The 16,149-nt window shown below is 38.2% G+C and overlaps 1 protein-coding gene across 6 annotated transcripts in view; it reads left to right on the top strand.

Annotated features, from left to right (window-relative positions):
- The window catches only part of AUH (AU RNA binding methylglutaconyl-CoA hydratase), a 185,071-nt gene that overhangs the window by 57,832 nt on the left and 111,090 nt on the right, over positions 1 to 16,149 (top strand). For 5 of the 6 annotated variants that reach the window (XM_070375232.1, XM_070375233.1, XM_070375234.1 and 2 more), the window contains one exon: positions 5,374 to 5,460. The exons of the other annotated variant lie outside the window; for it this stretch is intronic. In XM_070375232.1, the coding sequence (XP_070231333.1) occupies positions 5,374 to 5,460 (87 nt within the window). The remainder of the gene's footprint in view (positions 1 to 5,373; positions 5,461 to 16,149) is intronic. 6 annotated transcript variants of the gene reach the window in all.

Below are 16,149 nucleotides of genomic sequence, written 5' to 3'. Positions count from 1 at the left end.
GAACTGAACTGAGGTTTGTCATATTTGTCATTAAAAAAAAATTAGTCACCCATTTCCGTCCGACTCTTTGGAACCCCATGGACTGTAGCTTGCCAGGCTTCTCTGTCCATGGAATTCTCCAGATAAGAATACTGGAGTGGGTAGCCTTTCCCTTCTCCAGGGTATCTTCCTGACCCAGGGATTGAACCTTGGTCTCCCACATTGCAGGCAGATTCTTTACCATCTGAGCTACCAGGGAAGCCACATTAGTCATTTGGGAAATGCAAATTTAAAACCACAATAAATACATCATATCACTAAAATGGCTATGATAAAAAGGCAGACTAGTGTCCTTGTAGGACAACAGAGACCCTTATGCATTGGTAAGAATGCAAAGTGGTGCAGCCACCATGGAAAGCAGTGGCAGATTGTTTTTTTTTTTTTCCCTTCCCTGTTTTAAATTAAATAGAAATTTACAATATAGCTTAGCAGTTCCACGCTACCCAAGTGAATCTTTGGGTGAAAGTGAAAAAATTTCTCTACACAAAGACTTGAATGCAGATGTGTTCACCGTAGTATTTTTCATAATAGCCAAAGAGTAGAAATAGTGCAGATGTCCATCAATGAATGAATGGATAATCAAAATATCTGTCTCTACAATGAATACTATTTGGTAATAAAAAGACAAAAGATACTGATTCATCTTTATATTATGGATGAACCTGAAAAACACTATGTGGTATGAAAGAAAGAAGTGGAAGACTATATATTGTATGAGTTTTATTTATATGAAATGTCCAGAGAATGCAAAGTCATAGGAAAATAAATATATTAGTTTGGGACTAGAGGTGAGAACAGGGGGTGACTGTATATGAGTATGCTGCTGCTAAGTCACTTCAGTCGTGTCCGACTCTGTGCGACCCCATAGACAGCAGCCCACCAGGCTCCCCCGTCCCTGGGATTCTCCAGACAAGAACACTGGAGTGGGTTGCCATTTCCTTCTCCAATGCATGAAAGTGAAAAGTGAAAGTGAAGTTGCTCAGTCGTGTCCGACCCTCAGCGACCCCGTGGACTGCAGCCTTCTAGGTGCCTCCGTCCATGGGATTTTCCAGGCAAGAGTACTGGAGTGGGGTGCCATTGCCTTCTCTGTATATGAATATGAGGAATCGTTTTTGTGATAATGAAAATGTTCTAAAACTAGGTTGTGGTGATAGTTGTACAATTCTCTAAATTTACTAAAAAAAATACTGAATTGTGTATTTTAAATGACTGAATTTTAAGTAAATTATAACATCAATGAAGGTGTTAAGGAACGAGTGTTGAATTCTGTCAGCTAATTTTCTACTGAAAATTTATATGATTTTCATCTTTCTTAATTTCTTAAATTAAAAAATCTAATGTTAAACCAGTCTTAAATCTTGGCCTGAGTATAAATTGGTCTTAATACATGTATGTTACTAGTAGGTATGATATGCTGATATTTTGTTTAGGATTTTTTGAGACATTATGAGAAAAGTTGATCTGTCATTGTTTTGCTTATGATGTTCTTGTCAAGTTTTTGTTTCACTCTTCTTCATATCATCATTTAAGACTGATGATAAATGTTTTTCATTATATTTTTGGAATAGTTTACTTTTGCAGCCATATGGGCATGCAGTTTTCTCTGTAGGAAAGTTTTTACATATTCAATTTTTAAAATATTTGTGTTTTCAGATTTTGTTTCTTTGTCAATTTTAATAAGTTGTGTTTTCCTAGGAATTTGTTCATTTCATGTCATTTTTCAAATTCATGGAGTCAGAATTGTTAATAGTTTTATTGTCTGTGAAATCCTTTGTATTACTGTCCTTTTCATTCTCAATTGAGACTTGTGCCTTCTCTGATTATCTGTGATCCATCTTGCTAAAAGGTCTGTTATTTATTTTAGTTTTTTTCGAAAGCTGACTGTTTTGATTTTTCTCTCATACATTTGTTTTCTATTAAAAGTTTTTTGCTCCGGTTTTTGCTATTTCTTTTCTCCTACTTTGGGATTTTTTTCCTATTTTTTATTTTTTGATAGGAATATTTGACTGCTTTATCAGTTATTGTCAAAGAGCTATTAAAGTCCACTGTAGTTGTAGGTGTGACAGTTTTTTCATTTTAGTTCTGTGAATTTTTGCTTTATTTTGGGGCTTTCTTTTTTATGTATGCCATTTTAGAATTTTTACCTCTTTTGTAATGGATCATCATGTTTATTATTATAAAAAAAACCCTCTTGTTGAATGATATTTCTTGCCTTACTTCTCTTTTGTCAGAGATGAAAATAACTTTACAAGTTTTCTTTTGGTTAGTGTTTGCATGTTTTTTACACTTTTACTTTAGCCAGTCAGTACCCTTATATTTTAAGAATATCTCTTATAAGCAGTATAAAGTAAGTTTTAAAACGCTACTCTCATAGTCTGCCTGAAGTGAATTCCCTGTAGTGCTTCTTTTAGCGTGGGCCTGCTGGTGTGTTTGAGGAGGTGTCTGTGAGTTGGCGTGTAAAATGTTTTTATTCGCCATCATTTTGAAGGATAGGTTTGATTAGATTGGAATTCTAGATTGGCAGTTAGTTTCTTTCCCCATTTCATTTTCTGTCTCACACAGTTGTGTGGATAAAGCTGCATTCCATAATCAGACACATCTTCTATACTTCTCTGCTGGGACTGGTGTGCAGTTAAATGGGCTACATATGTCAAGAGAAAACCTTGATTCCCTTTAGCTCCTGGCATGGTTTCTAGCAGCTTTGTCTTTTTAACCTGAGTGTGGTTTTCAAGCATGCTGCATGGTCACAGGATCAGGATGTTGGTAAGACCCCCCAACTGGAGCTCTAGTTAGTGTGTTAGAGGATACCCTAGTGGTGCCCTGGGGTCCAAGGACATGAAGGATCCCATGATTCAGTTACGAGGGCTCCTTCAAGACTGCTTCCTCAGAGTCCCTATCTGTCCCGTCAACTTTTACTTCATGGCTTTGGCTCCTCTTCTGTCTATTCCCTTCCCTCATATCATACTACATTTAGCTACTTATTAGCCAATATGTGTTACCTAACATGCACTGGGCAACATTTTATATTCTCAATTTAAAATTGTATTTTTCATGTTACATGATAGTAAATTGAACCATTATTTCTTTAACAAATATATCCTACTAGTTTAGAATTCCTTTGGCACTACTAACATTTTTCTTTGATGCTAAATTTTAATTCTTCATGGAAAAAATTAACTATGAAGACATATATCAGACATCCACAAAACAAGACTACCATGTTAGTCTTTATTTAGTCACTAAGTCATGTCCGACTCTTGTGACCTCATGGACTATAGCGTGTTAGGCTCCTCTGTCCATGGGATTTTCCAGGCAAGAATACTGGAGTGGGTTGCCATTTCCTTCTCCAGGGTATCTTCCAGACCCAGGAATTGAACCCAGGTCTCTTGTATTGCAGGCGGATTCTTTACCGACTGAGCTATGAGGGAAGCCCCACCATATTGAGTTCCTACCACTTAACTTAAGCAGGACAATATTACAAATGAGATTGAAGTTCTCTTTGTCTATTGCCAGTCATATCTCTCTCCCTTCTCCCCAGACTTCACCATCAGTTGAATTTGGAATTTATCATTTTCATGCATATTTTATGTCCCTACATAACATTCTTCTTTTAAAAACTTATTTAAATGATTATCATCTTGTGGATCTTTCAGTAATTATATATAATGATAGATATATATTGTACTTACATAATGATAAATTCTTCACCATTGTTAGATTTATCCATATTTATACTCTGATTCCTTCATTTTCACGCTGCACACATAACATTTTGTTGTATAAATATGTCTCACTTTAATGAATTTGAGTCAGTTGCAGTGAGGTGAGTGAACCAAGAGCATGTTATACAGAGTAAAGGCAGAAAGAGAAACAAATATTGTATATTAAAGCATATATATGGAATCTAGAAAACCAGTACTGATGACCCTATTTGCAAGGAAGGAATGGAGGCATAGACGTAGAGAAGGGACTTGTGGACACAGCAGGGGAAGGAGAAGGTGGGATGAATTGAGGAAGTAGCATAGACATATATACACTACCGTGTGTAAAATAGCTGGCTGGTGAGAAGCCGCCATGTAACACAGGGAGCTTAGCCTGGGCCTCTGTGATGACTGAGAGGGGTAGGATGGGAGAGGTGTGAGGGATGGGGGGTGGGAGGGAGGCCCCAGAAGGAGGGGATGTGGGTTCTAGGATATGGGTTTTATCACCTGCAGTTTTCAGTTCCACAGGAAGTCTATGGGCTCAGAATGTGTCAGCTTCAGCTGCTACTTGCTTGTTGCATCTAGTCCTGATCAACTCATAATTGGCTCGTATGAGAGTAGGTAGCTGAGTTAGGTACCTTCTATGCTGTAATTTTACTTTGTTTTTTATTTGTCTATTTATTTAAATGAGGACCTACCTTTTCTCAGAGGGTTTAATTTTACTAAAAAGAATGTCTTTGTTGAGCCACAAAGGAAACGATCCCTTGAAAATGAAGTGAAAGTTGCTCAGTCGTGTCTCACTCTTTGTGACCCCATGGACTCTATAGTCCATGGAATTCTCCAGGCCAGAATACTGGAGTGGTAGCTTTTCCCTTCCCAGGGGATCTTCCCAACCCAGGAATTGAACCAGGGTCTCCTGGTTTGCAGGTGGATTCTTTGCCAACTGAGCTATGAGAGAAGCCCCAAATGATCCCTTAAGGAAGTAATTATGTTTATTAACTGTTCCAAAGTTATGATTCTGTGGTAAACTCATAATTATGAAATTGTCAGTTTGTATATATTTTCAAGTCAGTGATTCTCAGATGTGATCTGCAGTCACCAAGTCAGGCATCCATAAAATAACAGTGGTTTTCATAGCAGTAAGGTGTGATTTGCACGTTTCATTGGGTTGGCATTTGCACTGGTGGGGCAGAAGCAGTGGTGGATAGAACTGCCAGCATCTTGTCAGGAACCAAGAAAGTGGCATCAATGTGTAGTCATTTATGTTGACATGAATGGATTTATTTGTATTCAGTGGAAAAATAATTTAAAATTTTAATTGGGTTCATTTTCTAATACAATACTATGGATAGATACATGTATAATCTTAACAGTACCTCTTCCTCTAAGAGTATAAAGGGGTCCTGACATGAGAGTTTGGGACGCATTCCTTTCAGTGCTTGGTAGATGTATAGACAAGCAAGTATTTTGTTCAATCTGATGCTGATTTTTGGGAAGAAAAGCTTAGAGAATATGATTCCTTTGATAGATAAATCCAGTCTATCTTCAAGTTTTATGTGAATCTTATGTAAATGTTCAATTCATTGCCTTAAAGTTTTAACTAGGTTATATTCGTAAATAAAATACTTTGCAGGTGCTGATCTTAAGGAAAGAGCCAAAATGAGTTCCAGTGAAGTGGGTCCTTTTGTCTCCAAAATAAGAGCAATGATTAATGAAATTGGTAAGTACAATTAAATTGTTCTTTTAGCATGGTTAAAGTGACCTTAAATATTGGATTTTAAAAGTTGCACACTGTTTTTAAGTATTGTGAAGTGAAAGTTGCTCAGTCTTGTCCAACTCTTTGCCACCCCATGGACTGTATAGTTCATGGAATTCTCTAGGCCAGAATACTGGAGTGGGTAGCCTTTCCCTTCTCCAGGGGATCTTCCCATCTTACGTATAAGCTTTGGCTAAAATATTTACGTAATTAGATAATCACGGTGTATAGCTGGTTGTAAAACAGAATGTATGTTTATGTTTAATTTGAAAAATTGTGAAAAATATATTGTTATTAAACCTGCCTCATATTTATGATGATGTTACTTATGGAGGTAATTATTAGAAAACAGAATAATTTGGCATAAGCGTTTGAGATAAGTATATTTCTTAAATAATTGGATTCACAGACATACAGATTTGGATTTATTTTTTGTGTAAGTGTGATTATACTGTTTCTTTAGAATTACAGTCTTCTTTGTAAGGTTTATATTTTAGTACATATAAATTTGCTTTTATTATTATTATTAATACCTTTTTTGAACATTGGATGTTTTTGTTTTGGCTTTTTGTTTTCATGTTTTTTTTAAACTGCTTTTGTTGTTTTATAATAAAATAGTAATTCCTTTGTACAGATTCTTTTAGAAGGTTAGTATATATAAGATAGATTTCTAAATATGGTATTGCAGTTCTAAGTATCATGTGTTCATTTTACATTTTAATAAATACTACCAGATTAATTGCAAAAAGATTATAATAATTTATATTCCATCAATTATATGACAGGACCTGTTTCTTCATGTTCTTGCAGCATTTAACGTTGCTACTTTTTTAGTTTGCCAAAGTTAAAAAAAAATAGATCTTAACATTTTAATTTGCACTTTCCCAGATGCTAGTGTAATGTTATATCTTTTCAAATTAAACTTGCCTTTCCGCTTCTGTAGATTGCCTTTTCACATTCTTCATCTCCTTTTCTATAGCATCATTTAATAACTATTTACTTAAAAGCCAGTTTTGTATTGATCTTTTGTTGTTAAATGTATTACAGGTATTGTCTCTTAATATCCCACCCTAATTCAATTCCAGGAGCTTTATATACCTAGAGGGTAGTAAGTTCTCTTCATTGTTATTATTATTTTTTTTTTTTCTGAAGATTTCTTTGCTAATCCTCACACCTCAGTTCTTCCAAATGAATTTAGGATTCATTTTTAGGATTAATTTTAAAGGGAAGAGGAAAAATAGTCTCATGAGCCTGTGATTGGAATTTCTGTAAATATTGTTTAAAAGAATTAACATTTTTATGATACAGAATCTTTCCATTCGTCATGTGCGTGTCTCATCATTCATGTTTTAATGTTCTTTAAGAAAGTTTTCTTCACATTGGCTTCAGTCTTGTATCTTTTTTCTCCTCTCAGATTTATCCTTATTTTATAGCACTTATTCCTTTGAATGGAATCTTTTCCTGATATTTCTGTTGAAGTCTGGTTATTGTTGTAGGTCTGTAGGAAATTTGTTAAATTTTATGTGCTTGCTTGGATCATGCTAGCTTATTACTTGTATTATTGTTATTTCTCAATTTTCTTGTGTTTTCCAGAAAGCAAAAAAGTTCCTTATATATAAATAATGCTGTTTTTATCTTTTCCTTTTCCAACATTTTAATCTTAACACTTTTCATATATTTTCACATTGGCTAAGGCTTTTGATGCAATATTCAGTTGTTGAAGTGATCATCTTCATCCCGTTATTTGAGTATGATGAATGCATTTATTATTTTGCCAGTAGTTATCAAGTTCAGAGAGTTTTCTTATATTTCATCTCATTTTGGAGTATATTACTCTTCTAGTCACGAATAAGGGTTAAAATTTGTCAGCTGCCTTTTTGGTATGTGTCAAGATGGTATCTATTAGAATTTGTCTCAGCTTTTATTGTACTAAATTGTATTACTAGCATTACTGATGCTACACTGGCCTTATGTTACCAGAATAAATACTACCTGGTCATTGTGGTTAGTGGTTATGGTGGTTTTTAATATATATCACTGGATTTAATTTTATGTTTTGATAAAAGCATAAATGAGATGGAATCTTCTAATTATGTGTTTTGTGTTTTTCTTTCTGATTCGCTCTCATGGTTTTACAACCTTCATAGAAAAAAGTGAAAAGTTTTTCATCTTCTTCTGTGCTATCTAGGGAAATCATCTGTTACTGAAAGAGTAGTAGAATTTGACCATGTGACATCTTTGGGGTTTTGTTATTGTTGTTTACCTTTTGTTTTTAGAGCTAAGTTTTAAAACATACATGTTTTGATTTCTAAAATAGTTCTTGTTGCCTTCCTACCTTTTGTTTATCCCTTGGCAGTTTTATTAGATGTTCTCCTCTGCTTCTCCTTCCATACAACTACCTGGTCAGATAGATGTCTTCTGAGGCAGAGCATGGATTTGTTTTCCATTATGGTCAGAGATACGACTGAGCAACTTGACTTTCACATTTCACTTTCATGCACTGGAGAAGGAAACTGCAACCCACTCCAGTGTTCTTGCCTGGGGAATCCCAGGGATGGGGGAGCCTGGTGGGCTGCTGTCTCTGGGGTTGCACAGAGTCAGACATGACTGAAGCGACTTAGTAGTAGTAGTATGGTCAGAGAACTTGATCTTGGAAGTAAAAGTTTATGCTGTCTGTAACTTTATATATATGCTAGGATGGATTGTTAAGACTGGTTCAGTTGTAAACATTACCTTGATGTTTCTTCTCAGCCTCTTTCTATTTTATTGAATCTGAAATTGGAACTTTCTGGGACTTCTTAAATGAAGAACTATTCCTTTGTAGTAGTGCTATTTTCTTTTCAGTGGTTGTAGTGGTAGCATTTCTGTTCTGGATCCTGATCCAGTATACTTGTTTCCCTTCCACGGGTTCCTTAACTTGGGAGTGATACTTTTCAATGGGCATAAATCTTATAAGATGTCTATTTTTGGTGACTTACTGAGATTTTGAGGGGCAAGTAAAAACTGTCTTGATCAAATCTCTTTGTTTAAACCATGGGCTAGCAAACTTTTTCTTAAAAGGACTGACAGATATTTTAGGCTTTGTGGGGCTGTTATGGTCCATGTTGCAGCAACTCAATTTTTTTTTTTTTTTTTTTAAAGACTTTTTCAGGAGCAGTTTTAGGTTCACGTCAAAATGGAGGGGTGAGAAAACAAAACAAAACAAAAATGGAGGGGTGGGTAAAGAGATTTCTCATATATCCTCAGCCCTCAATATGCATAACCTTTTCCCCATTATTAATATTTCACACCAGAGTGGCACATTGGTTATAACTGATGAACCTATGTTGATATATCATAATTACTGGAAGTCCATATGTTTACATTGCTGCTGCTGCTAAGTAGCTTCAGTTGTGTCTGACTCTGTGTGACCCCAGAGACAGCAGCCCACCAGAATCCCATCCCTGGGATTCTCCAGGCAAGAACACTGGAGTGGGTTGCCATTTCCTTCTCTAATGCACGAAAGTGAAAAGTGAAAGTGAAGTCACCTAGTCGTGTCCGACTCCTAGCGACCCCATGGACTGCAGCCTACCAGGCTCCTCCGTCCATGGGATTTTCCAGGCAAGAGTACTGGAGTGGGGTGCCATTGCCTTCTCCGATGTTTACATTAGGGTTCATTATTAGTGTTTTACATTCCATGGGTTTGAACAAATGTAAAATGACATGTATCCATTATTATAGTGTTATGCAGAGTGTTTTCACTGCCCTAAAAATCTTCTGTGCTTGTCTTGTCCATCCCTTCTGCCGTCTCTGGCAACCATGTTTTACTGTCTTCATAGTTCTTCATTTCCAGAATATCACATGTTTGGAATCATATAATATGTAGCTTTTTCAGATTGGCTTCTTTTCACTAAGTAACACGCATTGACATTTTCTCCAGGTTTTTTCATGCCTTGCCAGCTCTTTTCTTTTTATTGCTGAACAATATTCCAGTGTAAAGATGTATCACAGTTTGTTTATCCATATACCTACTGAAGGACATCCTGGTTGCTTCCAAGTGTTGGCAGTTATGAATAAAGATGCTGTACACATCTGTGTGCAGATTTTTGAGTAAATGTGTTTTCAGTTGCTTTGTGTAACTACCAAGGAACATGATTGCTAGATTGTGTGGTTAAGAGTCTGTTTAGTTAAGAATTTACCAAACTGCCTTCCAAAGTGGCTGTACCATTTTGTCTTCCCACTGGCAGTGAATGAGTTTCTGTTGCTTTGTATCCATGCCAGCAATTGGTGTTGTCAGTACTCCAGGTTGTGGCCATTCTGATAGGTGTGTAGTGGTATCTCTTTATTGTTTTAATTTGCATTTCCATGATGATGTATGATGTGTCTTTTCATAGGCTTGTTTACTATCTTTATGTCTTCTTTGGGGCTGCTGCTGCTACTAAGTCGCTTTAGTCGTGTCTGGTGGCTCTGTGCGATCCATAGATGGCAGCCCACCAGGCTCCCCCGTCCCTGGGATTCTCCAGGCAAGAACACTGGAATGGGTTGCCATTTCCTTCTCTAATGCACGAAAGTGAAAAGTGAAAGTGAAGTTGCTCAGTTGTGTCCGACTCTTAATGACCCCATGGACTGCAGCCTACCAGGCTCCTCCGTTCATGGGATTTTCCAGGCAGGAGTACTGGAGTGGGGTGCCATTGCCTTCTCCCTTCTTTGGTGAGGTGTTTGTTAAGGTTTTTGGCTCAATTTTTAATTGAATTGCTTTTCTTATTGTTGAGCTGTGAATTTTTCGTATATTTTAGATAACATTCCTTTATCAGATGTGTCGTTTGCAAATACTCTGTCCCAGTCCGTGGATTGTCTTATTCTCCTGGCTTTGTCTTTGATGGTGCACTGTGAGGGCTTCCCAGGTGGTGCTCATGGTAAAGAACCTGCTTGCCAGTGAAATGTAAGAGATGGGAGTTCGATCCCTGGGTCAGGAAGATCCCCTAGAGGAAGGTATGGCAACCTACTCCAGTATTCTTACCTGGAGAATCCCGTGAACAAAGGAGCCTGGCAGGCTACGTAGGGTCCATAGGGTCGCAAAGAGTCGGACACATCCGAAGCAACTTAGCACAAAACAGCACACTCTAGCTTATTACCCACCAGCCTGTCATAGCTAGTACTAGGGTACTTCAGGCAAAGCAACCAGCTAGGCTGGGATACAGCCTCATTTACCCCCCCAGCTTTGAAGTCGCTAGTTGTGTGCAACTCTTCTGCAACCCCATGCCAGCTGCTTCAAGACTTCTTGAGCCCACAAGTACTCTGGGACCTGGCTCTGTCCTCCAGAGGGTCTGTGACCAAGCCCTGCACACTAGTAAGCTGGTGATAGATGCCCACTTAAGGGCCCTGCAGTCAGAGACTTCAGGTCCTGACTTTGCCTATCAGTTGGCTGGCACTAGCCTTAGACCAACCTTAGCAACCACTGGGCAGGCAGCAGGTTCAGGTCACCTTCAGCCCCAGCCCTGCCCACTAGCTGGTTGATACACCAACTCCAGGACCTCCAGGGCCAAAGACTCTAGGATCTGGCTTTGCCCACCCAGGGACTGGTATTAACCTCAGACCAGTTTTATCAGCTTGTTCATAGGACCTGCCCTGGTGCAAGCCGACACTAGCTCTAAGACATCTTGGACCCCTCAGCAGGCCTACCCAGGATTCAGCCCTACACACCAACAGGACAGCAACAGCTTTGGGACACCCTGGGCCCTGCATCCAGCTATGTCAAGAACTGGCTCTGCCTACCAGCCGATCAACATTAGATCCAGGAACCCCAGCTCTGCAGTCACCCGCCCCACAACCTGTCTCTGCCCACCAGTGATCCAGTACTAGCCTTGGGACCCATGTCCAGCCAGCCACCTTGTGACCCAACCCTGCCTAGCATCAACCAGCAGCAGTAAGGACCTGGCAAATAGCTGACTTGGAGCCCGCTATGCCTGCCAGACTGTTCATAGTAGTCAGCTTGCTATAATAGCAGGACCCATGCAGCCCCCGTGAGGGGCATCCCTTGAGCATACAGTTCTGGTGACTATATGTCACTCCAACACACTGTTGGAGTGTGTTGCTGGAACACATAGGATGTCTCCTATTAGAGAGTAGTTCTCCAAGGTTGGGGAATGTAACCAAACTACCAAATACATAGCAATAGAAATGGCAAATTAGTCAAAAAGAGGCCACAGTGGTACATGTTCTAAATGAAGGAACAAGATAAAACTCCATAAGGACTAAATGAAGTAGAGATAAGCAGTTTACCAGATAAGAAGTTCAAGGTAATTGATCCTAAAAATGTTCAAAGAAATCGGGAAAAGATTGGATGTATATAGATTGAGAATATAGAAGTTTTTAACAAAGAGTTCTAAAATATGAAATGACCAAATAGAGCTTAAGAATGCAGTAACCGAAAGAAAAAAAAATATGCTAGAAGGAATCAACAGTAGATTAGATCATAGAGAGGAACAAGTTAGCTGGAAAACCGGAGTAGTGGAAATCAATGAAATGGAACAGAAAAAGAATAAAAAGAGTGAGGACAGTTTAAGACACTTGTAGGACACCAAGCATCTGGACATTTGCATTATAGGAGTCCCAGAAGGAGAAGAGAGGAAAGGGAATGGAATGTATTTGAAGACATAATAGCTAACAACTTCCCTGACCTGGGAAAGGACCAGGAAGAACAGAGAGCCCCCAACAAGATCACACCCAAAAAAGATCACACCAAGATACACTGTATAATTAAAATGGCAAAAACTAAGGATAAAGACAGACTATTAAAAGTAGCAAGGAAGAGTAACAGGTTACCTAAAAGGGAACTCCCTTAAGGTTATCAGCTGACTTTTTAGCAGAAACCCTGCAGAGCAGAAGGTTGTGGCTTGATACACTTAAAGTGATGCAAGGGAAAAACCTACAGCCTAATATACTCTACCCACAGGCTTTCATTCAGATTTGATGTAGAGATCAAAACTTTTACAGACAAGAAAAGCTTATAGCACTAGCAAACCAACTTTACACAGAGTAGTGGAGGGGTTTTTCAAAGAGAAAAAGAAAAGGCCAAGTTTTTATCATGATGGATGATGAGATTAAGAAAAAATAAATCTGGAGAAATAGTGATATATTTGAGAAGGGGAAAAATTGCAATCTAGAATGATTTTCACTGCAGTAATAAACATTTCAGGGATGATACAATTTTAGTAATATTGACAGGTAAAAGAATGTTAGAGAACTCAAGATAATTAAGTTTTAAGAATGTCATCTGATCTGTATTTCAGAATTCCCAGGCCCTTTGCTCAATTCTCTGCAGCCACCATCCAAAGGGCAGTTGTTCAGTTATCTGTCAGGGTTCATCCTAGAAAAAAACTGGGAAAAATGAAAGAGGGTTTTGTTCAGTACTTTTTTTTTTTTCAGGTAGATTAGTGAGGGAAAGGGGTTGCTGATTTAGCATTCTCTGGGATTCTAATATCCCCTCCATCCTGGAGACAGTATTAGTTGATTTTGCAATTTACCTAATAGGATAGCAAATTTTCTTTTTAAAAATAGACCAACTCAGGAGGCCTGTATATTCATTGATCCATGAACATTGTTACTCCAGGGAGCTCCTTAGATCCTTTTTAAATTTCCATATATGACTCCCTGTCCTCCTCTTAAGTCAGCTCTGATCATCCCTCCTTGAATCTTAGTCAGTTGGATAGTCCACTTACTTATCCCAAGTGTAATAAACACACCTCAAAAAAGTAAATAAAAAGGCCGCAACTAGAAATATGAAAATTATTAAAGAAAAAATACTATTGGTAAAAGCAAATATATAATAAAGGTAGTAAATCAACCACATATAAAAGTAGTATGAAAGTTAAGAAATGAAAGTAGTAAAATCACCTATATCCCCAATAAGTAGTAAAGGGATACATAAAAAATGTAAAATATGATGTCAAAAACAGTGATATATTGGGGCAGGTAGAAATGCAGAGTTGTTAAAATACAGTTGAACTTAAGAGATCATCAGCTTAAAATAATTACTTAAAACATACATATTGATATATTTAAACTGCATGGTAACTGCAAACCAAAAATGTAGTAATATAATAGATGCACACACAAAACAAGAGTACCCCACTCCAGTACTCTTGCCTGGAAAATCCCATGGGCAGAGGAGCCTGGTAGGCTGCAGTCCATGGGGTCGTGAAGAGTCGGACACGACTGAGCGACTTCACTTTCACTTTTCACTTTCCTGCATTGGAGAAGGAAATGGCAACCCATTCCAGTGTTCTTGCCTGGAGAATCCCAGGGACAGGGGAGCCTGGTGGGCTGCCGTCTATGGGATCGCACAGAATCGGACACGACTGAAGCGGCTTAGCAGTAGCAGTAGCAGCAAAACAAGAAAGGAATCCAAATGTAACACTTAAGATGATAATCAAATCACAAGGGAATAGAGCAAAAGAAGAAAGGAACAAAAAACAACTTCACAAAAAGCCCAAACACAGTGTTCAAAATAGCAATAATTCAGTAATTATTATCAGTAATTGGACTTCTCTGATAGCTCAGGTTGTAAAGAATCTGTCTGCAATGCAGGAGATGCTGGTTTGATTCCTGAGTTGGGAAAATCTGCTGGAGAGGGATAGGCTACTCACTCCGGTATTCTTGGCTTCCCTTGTGGCTCAGGTGGTAAAAAATCTGCCTGCAATACGGCAGACCTGGGTTTGATCCTTGGGTTGGGAAGATCCCCAGAGAAGGGAAAGTCTACCTACTCTAGTATTCTGGCCTGGAGAATTCCAAGGACTGTATAGTCTATGGGGTAGCAAAGAGTCAGGACTGAGTGACTTTCACTAAAGTGACTAATCACTTTATATGTAAATTGACTGTAAGCTCTAATCAAAAGATATAGTTGCTGAATGGATACAAACACAGCATGGATACACACACAGACTGAAAGTAAGAAGGTGGAAAAAGTTATTCCATGCAAGTGAAAATGAAAAGAATGTCAGGATAGTTATATCAGACAAAGTAGAGTTTTACAACAAAGACTGTCACAGGAGACAAAGAAGGGCATTACATAATGACCATGGGATCAACCAGTATGCAGCCACATAGGCACACCTAAACACATAAAACAAACAGTAACAGACTTAAAGGGAGGAGCTGGTAGTGACACAATAATAGGAGGGGGTTTTAACACCCCACTTACATCAGAGAACAGATCATCCAGACAGAAGACGAATAAGGAAATACTGGCCTCAGTCGACACATTAGAGCTGTGCTCTGAAGAGCAGAGTACACATTCTTTTTAGGTACATGTGGAACATTCTTCAGGATAGGTCACATGCTGAGCCACAAAACTAGCCCCAGTAAAGTTACAAAAATTTGAGATCTTATCAAGCATCTTCTGCAACCACAACACTGAGATAGCCATCAGCCACAAACAATAAAATTACTATTTATTTGTATTATTAATCCCTCAAAAAAAACCCAAAAAAACAAAATCCCAAACACATGGAGGCTAAAACCCACCCAAAGTTAGTAAAAGGAAAGAAATTATAAAGATCAGAGCAGAAATAAAGGAGATACTGAAAGGTTGTTGCCGAGCTGTGAAAGATGCCAGGATTCTTGGCCTCTGGAGGAGGAGAATTCAAGCCGGGGCCGGTGAAGAGGCTTGATTGCTCAGAGCTTTTGTACTTTAATAAAGTTCTATTAAAGTGTAAAAGAGATAGAGAAAACTTCTGACATATACTTCAGAAGCTGGCAGAAAGAGTGCCCCCCTGCTAGTCTTTATCCAGATGTTATATAGTTACTAGCAGTCTGCTAATTAGAGAAAGGGAAAGTCTCAAAACTCAGAGACTGGCACCAGGCCCCTCACCCACAACATGCATTTTGAGATGACATTGGCACAAGGTGAGCTGTCCCGAGCCATAAAGTGATTGACATGAATCTTGAAGAAAGGCAGGTTTCCAAGTAAATATATAGATTCATTAACATAGATTAGGAGAACTATTGTATGAATAAAACATACTGGTTTGTCAAGGTTTTGAGTCTTAGGTGAAACTGACTTGAAGACAGAGTCTAGGGTAAATACATAGGTCATTAACATAGCTTAAGACAAACATTTGCATAAGAAAAACACATTGGTCAGCTCAAGGTTTGAGAAAAGAAAAGTTCTGGTGGAACCAGGTGTCATCATGGCAACACAAAGGGGAAGAAACACTTGTAGTTGGTTTCCTCCTGCCGCTTGAGAGAGAGGTAAGAAATGTCTGATGCTTGCAGCCTGTTTTCTCTGTTTGGAGGCCCCAGCCTTCCTGCCTGTTACCCTCTCAATACCTGAAAAAGAAAAGATTAATGAAACTAAAAAGCTGGTCCTTTGAAAAGATTAAAAAAAGATTGATAAACCTTTAGCCAAACTCTTCAAGAAAAACAAGAGAGGGGCCAAATCAGTAAAATCAGAAATGAGAAGTTATACCTGACACCACAGAAAACACAAAAGATCATTACTCACCAATAAAATGGACAACCTAAAAGAGATGGGAAAATTCCTAGAAATGTCCAGTCTCCCAACATTGAACCAGGAAGAAGTAGAAACTATCAGCAGATTAATACCAGTAATGAAATTGAGTCCATAATAAAATTATTCCCAACAGACTATAGTCCAGGGCTAGATGACTTCAC

The sequence above is a fragment of the Bos mutus genome, chromosome 8 (genome assembly GCF_027580195.1).
Source record: "Bos mutus isolate GX-2022 chromosome 8, NWIPB_WYAK_1.1, whole genome shotgun sequence".
Taxonomy (NCBI): domain Eukaryota; kingdom Metazoa; phylum Chordata; class Mammalia; order Artiodactyla; family Bovidae; genus Bos; species Bos mutus.
Note: the sequence above shows the minus strand (reverse complement) of the source record. Positions and strands in the feature narration are given on the sequence as shown.